At 47.2% G+C, this 12,554-nt stretch overlaps 1 protein-coding gene across 8 annotated transcripts in view; it reads right to left on the minus strand.

Annotated features, from left to right (window-relative positions):
* Nucleotides 1-434: 434 nt before the first annotated feature.
* ARSL (arylsulfatase L) overlaps nt 435-12,554 on the minus strand; it is a 33,106-nt gene continuing 20,986 nt past the window's right edge. For all 8 annotated transcript variants that reach the window (XM_055267108.2, XM_055267105.2, XM_055267104.2 and 5 more), the window contains 5 exons: nt 11,530-11,666; nt 8,674-8,808; nt 3,725-3,887; nt 2,376-2,497; nt 435-815 (listed from right to left, as the gene is read on the minus strand). In XM_055267108.2, coding sequence (XP_055123083.1) covers nt 457-815; nt 2,376-2,497; nt 3,725-3,887; nt 8,674-8,808; nt 11,530-11,666 — 916 coding nt within the window. In that variant the 3' untranslated portion in view covers nt 435-456. The remainder of the gene's footprint in view (nt 816-2,375; nt 2,498-3,724; nt 3,888-8,673; nt 8,809-11,529; nt 11,667-12,554) is intronic.

Here is a 12,554-nt window from a genome sequence, read left to right on the forward strand (position 1 = left end):
TTTCTACTTTTTCTTGCCTTTTCCTTTGTTTTTCACAGGGGGAAACTATTCATCCTTATGCGAATAGATATCTTAACATGACGCTGAAGTTTGTTTCATTTTTTTGTTTTCTTTCTTTTTTGAGACAGGGTCTTGCTGTGTTGCCCAGGCTGGGGTGCAGTGGTACAATCATAGCTCAGTGCAGCCTCCAACTCCTGTGCTCAAATGATCCTCCTGCCTTAGCCTCCTGAGAAGCTAGAACTACAGGTGTGTGCCACCATGCAGGCTAATTTTTTTATTTTTGTTTTGTAGAGCTAGAGTTTCATCATGTTGCCCAGGTTGGTTTTGATCATGGGAGTGATCCTCCCGTGGTGGCCTCCTAAAGTGCTGGGATGACAGCCACCATGGCCAGCTGGTTTGTTTCAATTTGAGTAAGAAAATTTAGGAATCGGGGCTCCAGCTTTTCACTGCAGACATTTATTGTGGGTCATCTTCCCTAAGGCACCAGCAGAGGGGGAACGGGCCACAGCAGGGCTGCAGCCACGGTCTCCAGATGTTGCCCAGCCTGTCCAGCTGCAGAGGAACTGGGCTGAGTGTCTGCTGGTGTTCCCGCACCGCCTGCTGGACTCGTTCCATCACCTGATAGAACGCAGGCTCTGAGGCTGGTGTGAGGATGTGGGTCTCAGAAGGGTCTCTTGAGAGGTCAAAGAGCAAAGGTGGATCATGGTGGACTACTTTTTCCCCAAAGCACGGGCAGACTTTTCTTCCATAGCAGGCACCGGCTCCCTCTGGCTGGAACACCGGGGTCACAAAGTGGACTTTCCACATTGTTCCTCCTGGTGGAAAGACAATAATTACAGAGTTGGCATAGAGAAATAGGGTGCATTGCTGGAGAATGGCATCTTCATAGGGCTAAAAGGTAGGCATAACCCAAGCGTCCATCGATGGATGGACAGATAAACAAAACATGGTACATCTTAATAGCATACTGTGCAGCTATGAGAAGGAATGACACACTGACACAGGCTGCAACATCAACGAACCTTCAAAATACTACGCTCAGAGAAAGAAGTTACAAAAGAGCACACACTGCATGATTCCATTCATATTGAGTGTCAAGGATAGGGAAACACATAAAGACAGGAAGTAGAGTAGTGCTTTCCAGGGTCTGCAGGGTGTGGAATGGGGAGTGACTGCTGATAGGAACAGTGTCTGCTTTTGGCGTGATGAGAATGTTCTGGAGCTACATAGATGTGGAGGTTGCACAACATTGTGAAAGCACGAAGTGCCTGTGAATTGCACTCAGTCAGTTTTTTCTTTTCTTTTCTTTTTTTTTGAGACAGAGTCTTGCGCTGTCGCCCAGGCTAGAGTGCAGTGGTGCAACCTCCGCCTCCTGGGTTCAAGTGATTCTCCTGCCTCAGCCTCACAAGTAGCTGGGATTACAGGAGTGCGCCTGTAATTGTTCACAAAGAAGATGAAATCGTGTTAAGGTCAGGTGATTAAAACATTTGGAAGCACATCTAGATGCATAAAATAGACTACAAAAGGCTGGGCGTGGTGGCTCACACCTGTGATTTCAGCATTTTGGGAGGCCAAGATGGGTGGATTGCTTGAGCCCAGGGGTTGCCTGGGCAACATACTGAGACCTTGTTTCAATTTAATAACTAAAGAATAATTGGAGACCAGGCGTGGTGGCTCACGCCTGTCATCCCAGCACTTTGGGAGGCCGAGGAGGGTGGATCACTTGAGGCCAGGAGTTCAAGACCAGCTTGCCCAACATGGTGAAACCCCATCTCTACTAAAAATACAAGAAATTAGCCAGGTGTAGTGATGGGCATCTGTAATCCCAGCTACTCAGGAGGCTGAGGCAGGAGAATCCCTTGAACCCGGGAGACTGCAGTTGCAGTGAGCCGAGATCGCGCCACTGCACTCCAGCCTGAGCGACAAAGACTAGTCTCAAAAAAATAATTAAAAAAAGAAAAAAAGGAGACTAGAAAAGTCTTGAACACGTGTGTGCAAGCATGTGTGTGTGCATGTGTGCGTGCATGTGTGTATGCATACGCGTACATGTGTGTGTGATGATAAAAGTTGCACTTCATATAGTGCAGGGAAGAAAGAATGAAATATAGCCCATACATGGTGCTTAAACTATAGGTAACAACTCCCCATTGTTTTAAGACGATTGGCAGGTGATCTCAGAAGGCATGTCGCTGGAGTGAGAGGGACACATATTGACAAAAGCTAAATTTAAAAAGCTCGTGGAGAACAACGGAAGCGCGGAGACATGGAGATGGACTGGAATGCAGCTCCATCGCCAGCCTGTTCTAGGGCACGGTGCTCTCCTGCACAGACGGACTCTTTCCGGAAGGGTGTTAGGAAGGGGCTCCCCTACTCACTGTCCCGTTGATGCCACCTGGCTGCGTGCAGAAACCTCTCACAATAATGCATCAGGAACTCGTGGTCTGAGTGCTGGGCTGTCCCCAGGAGCAAGGGCAGAAGGTCTTGGCCGTCAATCACTCTGCAGGAAGGAACAAGGCATGGCTCAGGGTTGGAACAGGGACTTTGGACATTTGTCCCTCCAGCATCCACCAGTCCCAGCCCCAGGTGCTGCACTCTCCTTATGTTGTATCAGTGGAGGGAAAGTCTAGTGTGAACGCAGATGGACGGGAGGCATATGTGTGCATTAGCACGCTTAGAAGAAGAATGCACCAGCTGCCCACGTTAGTCACCACCAAACATCACCTTTGGCTAAAAAGTAATTAACTGGCCGGGCACAGTGGCTCACGCCTGTAATCCCAGCACTTTGGGAGGTCGAGGCGGGTGGATCACCTGAGGTCAGGAATTCGAGATCAGCCTGGCCAACATGGTGAAACCCTGTCTCAACTAAAAACACAAAAATTAGCCAGGCGTGCTGGTGTGTGCCTGTAATCCCAGCTACTTGGGAGGCTGAGGCAGGAGGATCGCTTGAACCCAGGAGGTGGAGGTTGCAGTGAGCCTAGATCGCACCACTGCACTCCAGCTTGGGCAACTGAGTGAGACTCAGTCTCAAAAAAAAAAAGAAAGAAAAAAAAAAAAAAAAGAAAAGCTGAAAGAGCCAGCACCCAAAGGCTGGAAAGTAACAAAAGCCCACTAAGAGTTCTGCCCAGGCCTTTCCTGGACCTTGAAGTGCGACAAAATAATTCTTAACAGGACCCATTTAGGATTAACACATTTTATTGGGGGTCTGAAGATACTCCCCAGGCCTCCACAATGAAGTTTTATTGAGAGTCTAAAGGAACTCCCCAAACCTCCATGATTTAGCAGGAGACAAGATAAGGGTAATCACCCCAGCACCTGGAACCATCTAGATTAAGTCAATTTACTGAGGCTCCAGAGGAAGGTCCTCAGGACTCAGACCTTAGTTATAGATTAAAGGAAGTTGAATCACTTATGTCTTTAGATGAATACACACATGTGTACATGCAGCTTAGAAGATATAGAAGCTCTGGAAAACTTTGTAATTTGGAGTTGGTCTAGTGATAATTTCCAGCCCTTCTCCCCGTATCTGGTTACAGAAATAAAACTCCTTTCTTTCCTCGTTCATTTGCATCTCGTAATTGGGCCATGAGAATAAGCAGCCCGACCCTCGGTTTGGTCCGGGAACAATTTCATGGACGCCTTACTGCAAAGCCAAAGTGACGTTTTCATTTGCTGTAAGTGTTGCCGTGTCTGCAAAGTTGAATTGTTTCTTTGGGTTGTTCTGTACCTGTCCTGGGGCACCTCGCCGCCCGCCAGCTGGACCACGGTGGGGAACACGTCCATCAGGCTCGTGGGCTCGCCAATCACTCGGCCGGCTGGGAGCACCCCGGGCCAGCGGAAGATCCCGGGCACGCGGATCCCACCTTCCCATCCTCCCATGCCCTTCCCACCTGTGTTTGAACAGAAACAAAAGAAAGTGGTTAAAAACCAGAAATAGATGCTCTGCCTGGGTGATTTAACTTTTCTGCTTGTTTCACTTGTTTTAAGTTTCTCTCTCCCTTAGCTCTCAATTTCTCTCTCTCTCTCTCTGTCTGTTTTAGTGACATTAAAACATTCAATCTCGTGTAGTTCCCCTGTAGAGGTTTGATTTAAAATTTTTTATTAACCTTGTTGTTGGTTAGTGTGCATTGGATTAAGTTAGGTCCTTCACTGCAAATGACTCTTGTTCTTATAAGAGGAGACACAGACACAGAGGAGAAGGCCACGTGGAGACGGAGGCAAAGACTGGAATGATGTGGCCACAAGCCCAGGGACGCCTGGAACCCCCAGGCGCTGGGAGCGGCAGGAAGGATCCTCCCCTAAAACCTCAAGAAGAAAGTGGATACAACTATAATGTATTGAATGGTGACCCCAAAACATGTTCATGTCACATCTCCCAGAGCCTGTAAATGAGACTTCATTTGGAAATAGGGGGTTTGCAGATATAATCAAGTTAAGGACCTTGAGATAATCCTGGATTAGGGTGGCCCTAAATGCAATGACAGATGTCATTCTAAGAGGCAGGAGAGGAGACACGGACACAGAGAAGAAGGTCACGTGGAGACGGAGGCAGAGACTGGAGTGATGCGGCCACAAGCCCAGGGACACCTGGAGCCCCCCGGTAACTGGGAGAGGCAGGAGGGAGCCTCCCTTAGAGCATCCAGAAAGAAGTGGATTCAATTGCAGTGGATTGCACTTAGTCCTCCTGAAGGATATATCCACACCCTGATCCCCAGATTCTGTGAGTGGGACCTTATTTTAAAAAGGGGTCCTTGTAGATGCAATTAAGTATCTCAAGATCATCGTGGAGAAGGGTGGACTCTAAGTCCAATGACAGTGTTCTAAGAGAGAGAAGAGGAGACACAGATACAGAGGAGAAGGCCACATAGAGACGAAGGCAGAGACTGGAGTGATGTGGCCACAAGCTCAGGGACACCTGGGGCCCCCAGGAGTTGGCAGAGGCAGGGAGGAGCCTCCCCTAGAGCTTCTGGCGGGAACATTCCCCTGAGACACGTTGATCTCAAACTCCTGGTCTCCAGGGCCGGGACAGGATAAATTCCTGTTGTTTAAAGCTCCCCCAGTTTATAACACTGACATTCTTCGTGGCACAGAGAACCAGACTGGGTAGAGGATACATTAACATCAATGGCGATGAGATAAAGAAGGTTCCTGAGGAGTCAGGCCTGCAGCGTGAAGCTGTTTTGGGAAGGCATTAGTGGATGTAGTTGACATTTATATATCCCGTTTTACACATGTACTAGACTGATGGATCCATCTACTTCAAAGCACATATACATCATAGGTGTGTTTGCCAACATTAGCCTAAAAAGGCTCTTTCAAGGACTGAAAAATAAAGCTCTCTAAGCAGGGAGAAGACAACATGTGTAAGCACAACAGTGTGAAGCCGTGTACACGGGGCAGCACATTTTAGAATCTTTGTGGGACACAAAATAATGGCGTGTTTGGAAACAATGGAATACAGGTTTGAATATAATGTGGCCAGCTAGGTGTCTACTCTTCTTCCTTTTTTTTTTTTTTTTTTTTTGAGACAGAGTCTTACTGTGTCACCCAGGCGAGAGTGCAGTGGCATAATCTCAGCTCACTGCAACCTTCACCTCCCAGGTTCAAGCAATTCTCCTGCCTCAGCCTTCTCAGCTGGGATTACAGGCGTGCGCCACCACGCCTGGCTAATTTTTGTATTTTTAGTAGAGATGAGGTTTCACCATGTTTGCCAGGCTGGTCTCAAACTCCTGACCTCAAGTGATCTGCCCGCCTCGGTCTCCCAAAGTGCTGGGATGACAGGTGAGAGCCACCGCACCTGGCCTTATCCTTCTTGGATGCATTGGCTGAAGGTAAAATTCAAACCTGAGTCCACACAATGGAATATATTCAGCCATGGAAAGGGATGAAACATTTCCACAACACCGATGAACCTCAGAGGTATCATGCTAAGTAGAATAAACCATTCACAAAAAAACGCCACATATTGCACGATTTCATTTACATCAACGTCTAGAGTAGGAAAATATACAATGATACAAACTAATTTTGTGGCCAGGCACGGTGGCTCACGCCTGGAATCCCGGCACTTTGGGAGGCCCAGCTGGGAGGACTGCTTGCGTTCAGGAGTTTCAGACATAACAAGACCCTATCTTTACAAAACATAATTTTAAAAATTAAATAATAAATCAAAAATAAGTTTCTGGGTGATGGATGTTAGCACGGGGGAAAAGGGAGTGACTGCTCCTATGAGTACAGGAGTTTTTTGTGAGGTGATGAAATGTTCTGAAAATAAACAGTGGCGGGCCACATGTGGTGGCCATGCCTGTCATCCCAGCACCTTGGGATGCCGACGTATAGGAGGATCACTCGAGGTGAGGAGTTTGAGACCAGCCTGGGCAACATGGCAAAACCCCATCTCTACAAAAATACAAAAATTAGCCAGGAGTGGTTGCATGCACCTGTAGTCCCAGCTACTTATGATCACTGAGACAGGAGGATCACTTGAACCCAGGAGGCAAAGGTTGCAGTTAGCCAAGATCGTACCACTGCACTCCAGCCTGGGAGATAGAGCCAGACTCTGTCTCAATAAAAATAAATAAAAATAATAACAATAAATTTTACGAATGAAAATAGTGATTGTAAAACAAAAATAAAATTCTAAGGACCCCCAGCCATCTGAATGGACTTCCTCCCCACTCAGAGCTCTTTAAAAACTTAACCTGAGAGACTGTTTCAGGCCGTGACAGGAAGCGGGGGTCGAACATGCCTCACGATGCCTCTCCGGCATTAACATCCACACAGCCTTTAGGTCTGAGAAGAAGCATGTTACAACCTCTTGTCTCTGAAGCCTAGTACCTGAAGGCTTCCTCTGCAAATAAGAACTTGGGTCTCCACAATCTTTTTTTTTTTGAGATGGAGTTTTGCTTTGTCGCCCAGGCTGGAGTACAGTGGCACAATCTCAGCTCACTGTAACCTCCGCCTCCTGGGTTCAACGGATTCTCCTGCCTCAGCCTCCCAAGTAGCTGGGATTACAGGCACGCACCACCACACCCAGCTAATTTTTGTATTTTTAGTAGAGACAGAGTTTCACCGTGTTGGCCAGGCTGGTCTCGAACTCCTAACCTCAAGTGATCCACCCACCTTGGCCTCCGAAAGCATTGGGATTACAGGTGTGAGCCACTGTGCCTGGCCTCCACAATCCTTTATCTTAACCCAGACATTCCTTTCTATTGATCCCAGGTCTTTAGAGAAACTCGACGAATTGTCGACCAGGAAATGTTTAAATCTACCTGTAGGCTGGAAGCCCCCCGGCTTTGAGTTGTCCCACCTTTCTGGACCAAACCAATGTGTCTCTTATATGTATTTGATTGCTGTCTCATGCCTCCCTAAAATGTATAAAACCAAGCTGCGTCCTGACCACGTTGGGCACACGTTCTCGGGACCTCCTGAGGGCTGTGTCACGGGCCATGGTCACTCCTATTTGGCTCAGAATAAACCTCTTCAAATGTTTTACAGAGTTTAGCTCTTTCACCGACATGATGATGGTTACACAACTCTGATCATCTACTAAAAACTCCTTAATTGTGCACAAAAACGTGGCAGGCCACGTCTCACTAACACAGGCCTCCGTAACAACTGTTTCAGCACTGACTGAGTGGTGAGGTTAAATAGTAAAAGCTGAAACAACCAGTGCCTGTATACAAAGGCTGGGATATAACAAAAGCCCCCCAGGAGTTTTGCCCAGGCCTCTCCTGGGCCTTGAAGCGTGATAAGATAACGAAGGAATTCTTAGCAGGACCCGGTTAGGATTAAACAAGTTTTATTAGAGGTCTGAACAATCTCCCCAGACCTCCGTGATTTAGCAGGAGACAAGGTAAGGGTAATCAGCCCTGGCACCTGGACCCATTTATTTATTTGCTTATTTATTTATTTTATTATTTTTGTTGTTGTTGAGATGGAGACTCTCTATTGCTTAGGCTGGAGTGCAGTGGCGCGATCTCAGCTCACTGCAACCTCCGCCTCCCAGGTTCAAGCGATTCTCCTGCCTCAGCCTCCCGAGTAGCTGGGACTACAGGCGTGTGCCACCATGCCCAGCTAATTTTTGTATTTTTAGTAGAGACGAGGTTTCACCATGTTGGCCGGGTTGGTCTCAAATTCCTGACTTCAGGTAATCTACGCACCTCGGCTTCCCAAAGCGCTGCGATTACAGGCATGAACCACCATGCCCGGCCACCTGGACCCATTTAGATTAAGTAAATTTACTTAGTCTCCAGGACTCAGACCTTAGTTATAGGTTAGAAGAAGTTCATCACTAATGTCTTTAGATGAATGCACTTACACGTAGGCGTACAGCTTAGAAGGTATAGAAGCTCTGGAGAACTTTGTAATTCTGAGTTGGTCTGGCAACAATTTCCAGACCTTCTCCCTGTAACCAGTTACAGAAATAAACTCCCTCCTCTCCCAGTTCATCTGCATCTCAATTTTGAACCACTAGAATAAGCAGCCTGACCCTCAGTTTGGTCCAGGAACAAAAATTCAAACTGGAGTGTGTCAAATCACCACTTTCGCCCTGGGTTGGAAAAATCACTGTCCCTGAGCAGTAATATCGACCCTCCTGGAATAGATTGCCCTGTTGGGAATTGCAGGGAAGAGAGAAACTTGTAAGATGAGGATCTGGGAGCATCTCAGTCTTACCTTTATAAATTCCATTCCAGCCACCATACTGCGTGCTTCCAAGTTGATTCTCTAGGGAACCACCATGATCTGATGTAAAATAAATGAGGGTGCTGTTGGTCAAACCTTCCATGTCCAAAGTGTCAAGGATCTGTCCTGCAAAGAACAGATCTTTCTGAGGCCGTTGAAATGGAAAAATATCAGAAATGCAGCTCTGAAGTGTATGCTTTAGCATTTGGGGGCTATCCACAAGAATGAATCCTTAGTTTTAATGCATAATGGAAGTCAGTTGTTGTATAATTTTGATATCCTTTGTTGGAGATTGATGTATGACTTTCTATGCACCCCATCCTTTGGTCAGAATTTTAGGCAACCTACAAGGACAAAATATCAAAAACTTAAAAGTGCAGCATGCAGGCTGGGTGCAGTGGCTCACACCTGTAATCCCAGCACTTTAGGAGGCCGAGGCAGGAGGATCATTTGGGGTCAGGAGTTGGAGACCAGCCTGGCCAACATGATGAAACTACATCTCTACTAAAAATACAAAAATTAGCCGGCGTGGTGGCACATGCTTGTAGTACCAGCTACTTGGGAGGCTGAGGCAGGAGAATAGCTTGAACCCGGGAAGTGGAGATTGCCGTGAGCTGAGATCACGCCACTGCGCTCCAGCCTGGGTGACAGAGTGAGACTCGGTCTCAAAAAAAAAAAAAAAGAAAGTGAGGCATGTGAATATTCCCGAGAAGAAAGCATAGGCTGTAAATGCAGACCAGTCCTCAAAAGTGACGCTGAGCTTCTTGCAGCCACATGCAAGGGAACTCATGTCATTAATGTCACTCACAGTTGGCTGGGCACAGTGGCTCATGCCTGAAATCTGAGCAATTTGGGAGGCTGAGGTGGGAGGCTCTTTGAGCCTATGAGTTTGAGACCAGCCTGAACAACACAGCAAGAACTTGTCTCTATAAATAATAAAAAAATTAGCCGGGTGTGGTAGTACACACCTGTGGTCCCAGGTACTTGGGAGGCTGAGGTGGGAGGATTGCTTGAGCCTGGGAAGATAGGGTGCAGTGAGCCATGGTTGCACCACTGCACTGCCGCCTGAGTAAGAGTGAGACCCTGTTGGCTAGGTGTGGTGGCTCACACCTGTCATCCCAGCACTTTGGGAGGCCAAGGTGGGCGGATCACAAGGTCAGCAGTTCGAGACAAGCCTGGCCAACATGGTGAAACCGCATCTCTACTAAAAATACAAAAATTAGCCAGACATGGTGGCAGGTGCCTGTAATCCCAGCTACTCTGGAGGCTGAGGCAGGAGAATCGCTTGAACCTGGGAGGCGGAGGTTGCAGTGAGCCAAGACCGTGCCATTGCACTCCAGCCTGGGCAACAGAGTGAGACTCAGTCTCAAAAAAAAAAAAAAAAAAAAAGTGAGACCCTGTCACACACACACACAATTAACTTTTTCTCCTTCCATGCCTAGCTTGTTGAGGAAACAATTTTTTTTTTTTTAAATACGTCGTTCACCCAAATCTCTGATGGCAATTATTCTGAGGATCCTGGGATTCGCAGCCCACCACCACCTAAATAAACCCTGGGGTTCCCAAGTTCTTTTTTGGGAGGCAGGGATGTGCTGTGCCCGGATACAGGTACTCACCCAGCCCTGACTCACTCAAGCAATATTCCCCTTCCATCCTGTTCTAAACCCAGGAAATATAATGAGTGAACGAGGCAAGACAATCTGGCCCCACGGGAGTTTATATTCCCCTGGGGGAAATGGAAAATCAACCTGCCTAACACATGGCCATGAAGAGAAGCAATGGTGATGCTGTGTTAGGAAACAAAGAAGAAGACAGAAAGAAGAAAGAAGAAGAGGAAGAAGTGGAAGAGGAAGAAGGAGGAGGAGGAGGAATATGAAGAAGAAGAAGAAGAAGAAGAGGAAGAAGAAGAAGAAGAAGAGGAAGAAGAAGAGGAAGAAGAAGAAGAAGAAGAAGAAGAAGAAGAAGAAGAGGAGGAGAAAGGAGGAAGAGGAGGAGGAAAACAAAGGCAAGACCAAAAAGGACCACAGGAGAATGGGGGAGAAGATGATTGGGGAGGAGCTACTTTAGGGGTGCGTCAGGGCAGGCTCTGAAGAGGAGCCAGTGAAGCCTGAGGAAGCGTTCCAGGAGGGAACAGCAGGTGTGGAAGCCCTGACAGGGGACAAATGTGAAAGATACTGTGTGGCGTCCACATGGCCGGAATGCAGCAGGTGGGGAGGACAAGGGGGTTGGGTAGAGGTCCGACTGGGATCTGGGCAGCAGCAGGTCATGGGGCTTTTGTAGGTGATAGGAGGAAATTTAGTCCTATTTTCAGCGCAGTGGAGCCACTAGCCACTCTACAGTGGAGAGGAATTTTATCTGCTCTTTCTTTCATTTGTCTGAAATGTAGGATGTAGACACCCTTGGGGCCAAAATTCTGTATATGCCACTTGGGAATTAAGACGTGGACATCTCTGAGGTCATTATTCTCTCTAGCACATGGGGATTAGGACGTGGACATCTTTGGAGTCGTTATTCTGTCTCCCACATCAAGATTAGGACGTGGATGTCTTTGCAGCCATTATTCTGTCTAGGGAGTGGACAGCTTTGGGGATGTCATTCTTTCTGCCATATGGGATTAAGATGTGGACATCTTTGGCCGAATCGCATTGCTTCCCATGCATGTGTTATGGAATTCACCCTCTACTAATGGAGTGAAGATCTGTGCTATAATATTTTGGACTCTTAAAATCCAATCATACTGCAATCGCTGTTCTGCATCTTCTGTCTTTAACCTTCTCGTTCTTTGTTGCCTTTCCTGCTGCTATTGCTGGAGGGGAAGCAGCCCGTTTTCCCTGGAAGTGCACTCACCTACCATCCAGTCCATCTCCTCTACGTTGTCCCCATACAGCCCGTGGAGACTCTTCCCGAGGAAGTTCTCCATGGTGATAAGAGGGATGTGAACGTGCAAAAAGGAAACAAAGAGGAGGAAAGGCCCATGCTTATTCCTAAAAATAAATACAAAGCAATTCAGGTTACTTTTTTGGTAAAACAGAGATTGAAGTCCTGTAGATACTAAATCCGGATCTCACTTGTCACACCATTACTCAAATATCTTCTCAACTCTGCTCACCAAAAAGAAACACTCAAAACTCTTCTTCAACAGAAAAATAATTCTTATATTTAGCAATCTTCCTTTTTTTTTTTTTTTTTTCGGTTATTTTAAAGATGGGGTCTTACTCTGTTACCCAGGCTGGAGTGCAGTGACATGATCTCAGCTCACTGCAGCCTCAGTCTCCCAGGCTCAAGTGATCCTCCCACCTCAGCCTCCCAAGTAGCTGGGGCCACGGGCATGTGCTAACAGGCCCAGCTAATTTTTTTTTTTTTTTTTTTTTTTGGTAGAGACAAGGTCTCACTATGTTTACTAGGCTGGTCTTGAACTCCTCGGCTCAAGTGACCTGCCCGTGCCCATCTTGGCCTTCCAAAGTGCTGGGATTGCAGGCATGAGCCACCATGCCTTTCTGGTCTGTTACCTCTCTCTGTTTTTTTTTTTGAGATGGATTCTGGCTCTGTTGCCCAGGCTGGGGTGCAGTGGCATGATCTCAGCCCACTGCAACCTCTGCCTCCCAGGTTCAAGCAGTTCTCCTGCCTCAGCCTCCCGAGTAGCTGGGATCACAGGCGTGCGCCACAACACCCATCTTGTTTAAGACTCTTTAACATCATGACTTTTCCCTTCCCTTCTGAAATCTATTTAAAAATCCACACTGGGCCAGGCGTGGTGGTTCACACCTGCAATCCCAGCATTTTGGGAGGCTGAGGCAGGAACATTGCTTCAGCCTAGGAGTTCAAGACCAGCATGGGAAACATACTAAAAATACAAAAATTAGCAGGGTGTG

This window comes from Symphalangus syndactylus, chromosome X, assembly GCF_028878055.3.
Source record: "Symphalangus syndactylus isolate Jambi chromosome X, NHGRI_mSymSyn1-v2.1_pri, whole genome shotgun sequence".
NCBI classification, from domain to species: Eukaryota; Metazoa; Chordata; class Mammalia; order Primates; family Hylobatidae; genus Symphalangus; species Symphalangus syndactylus.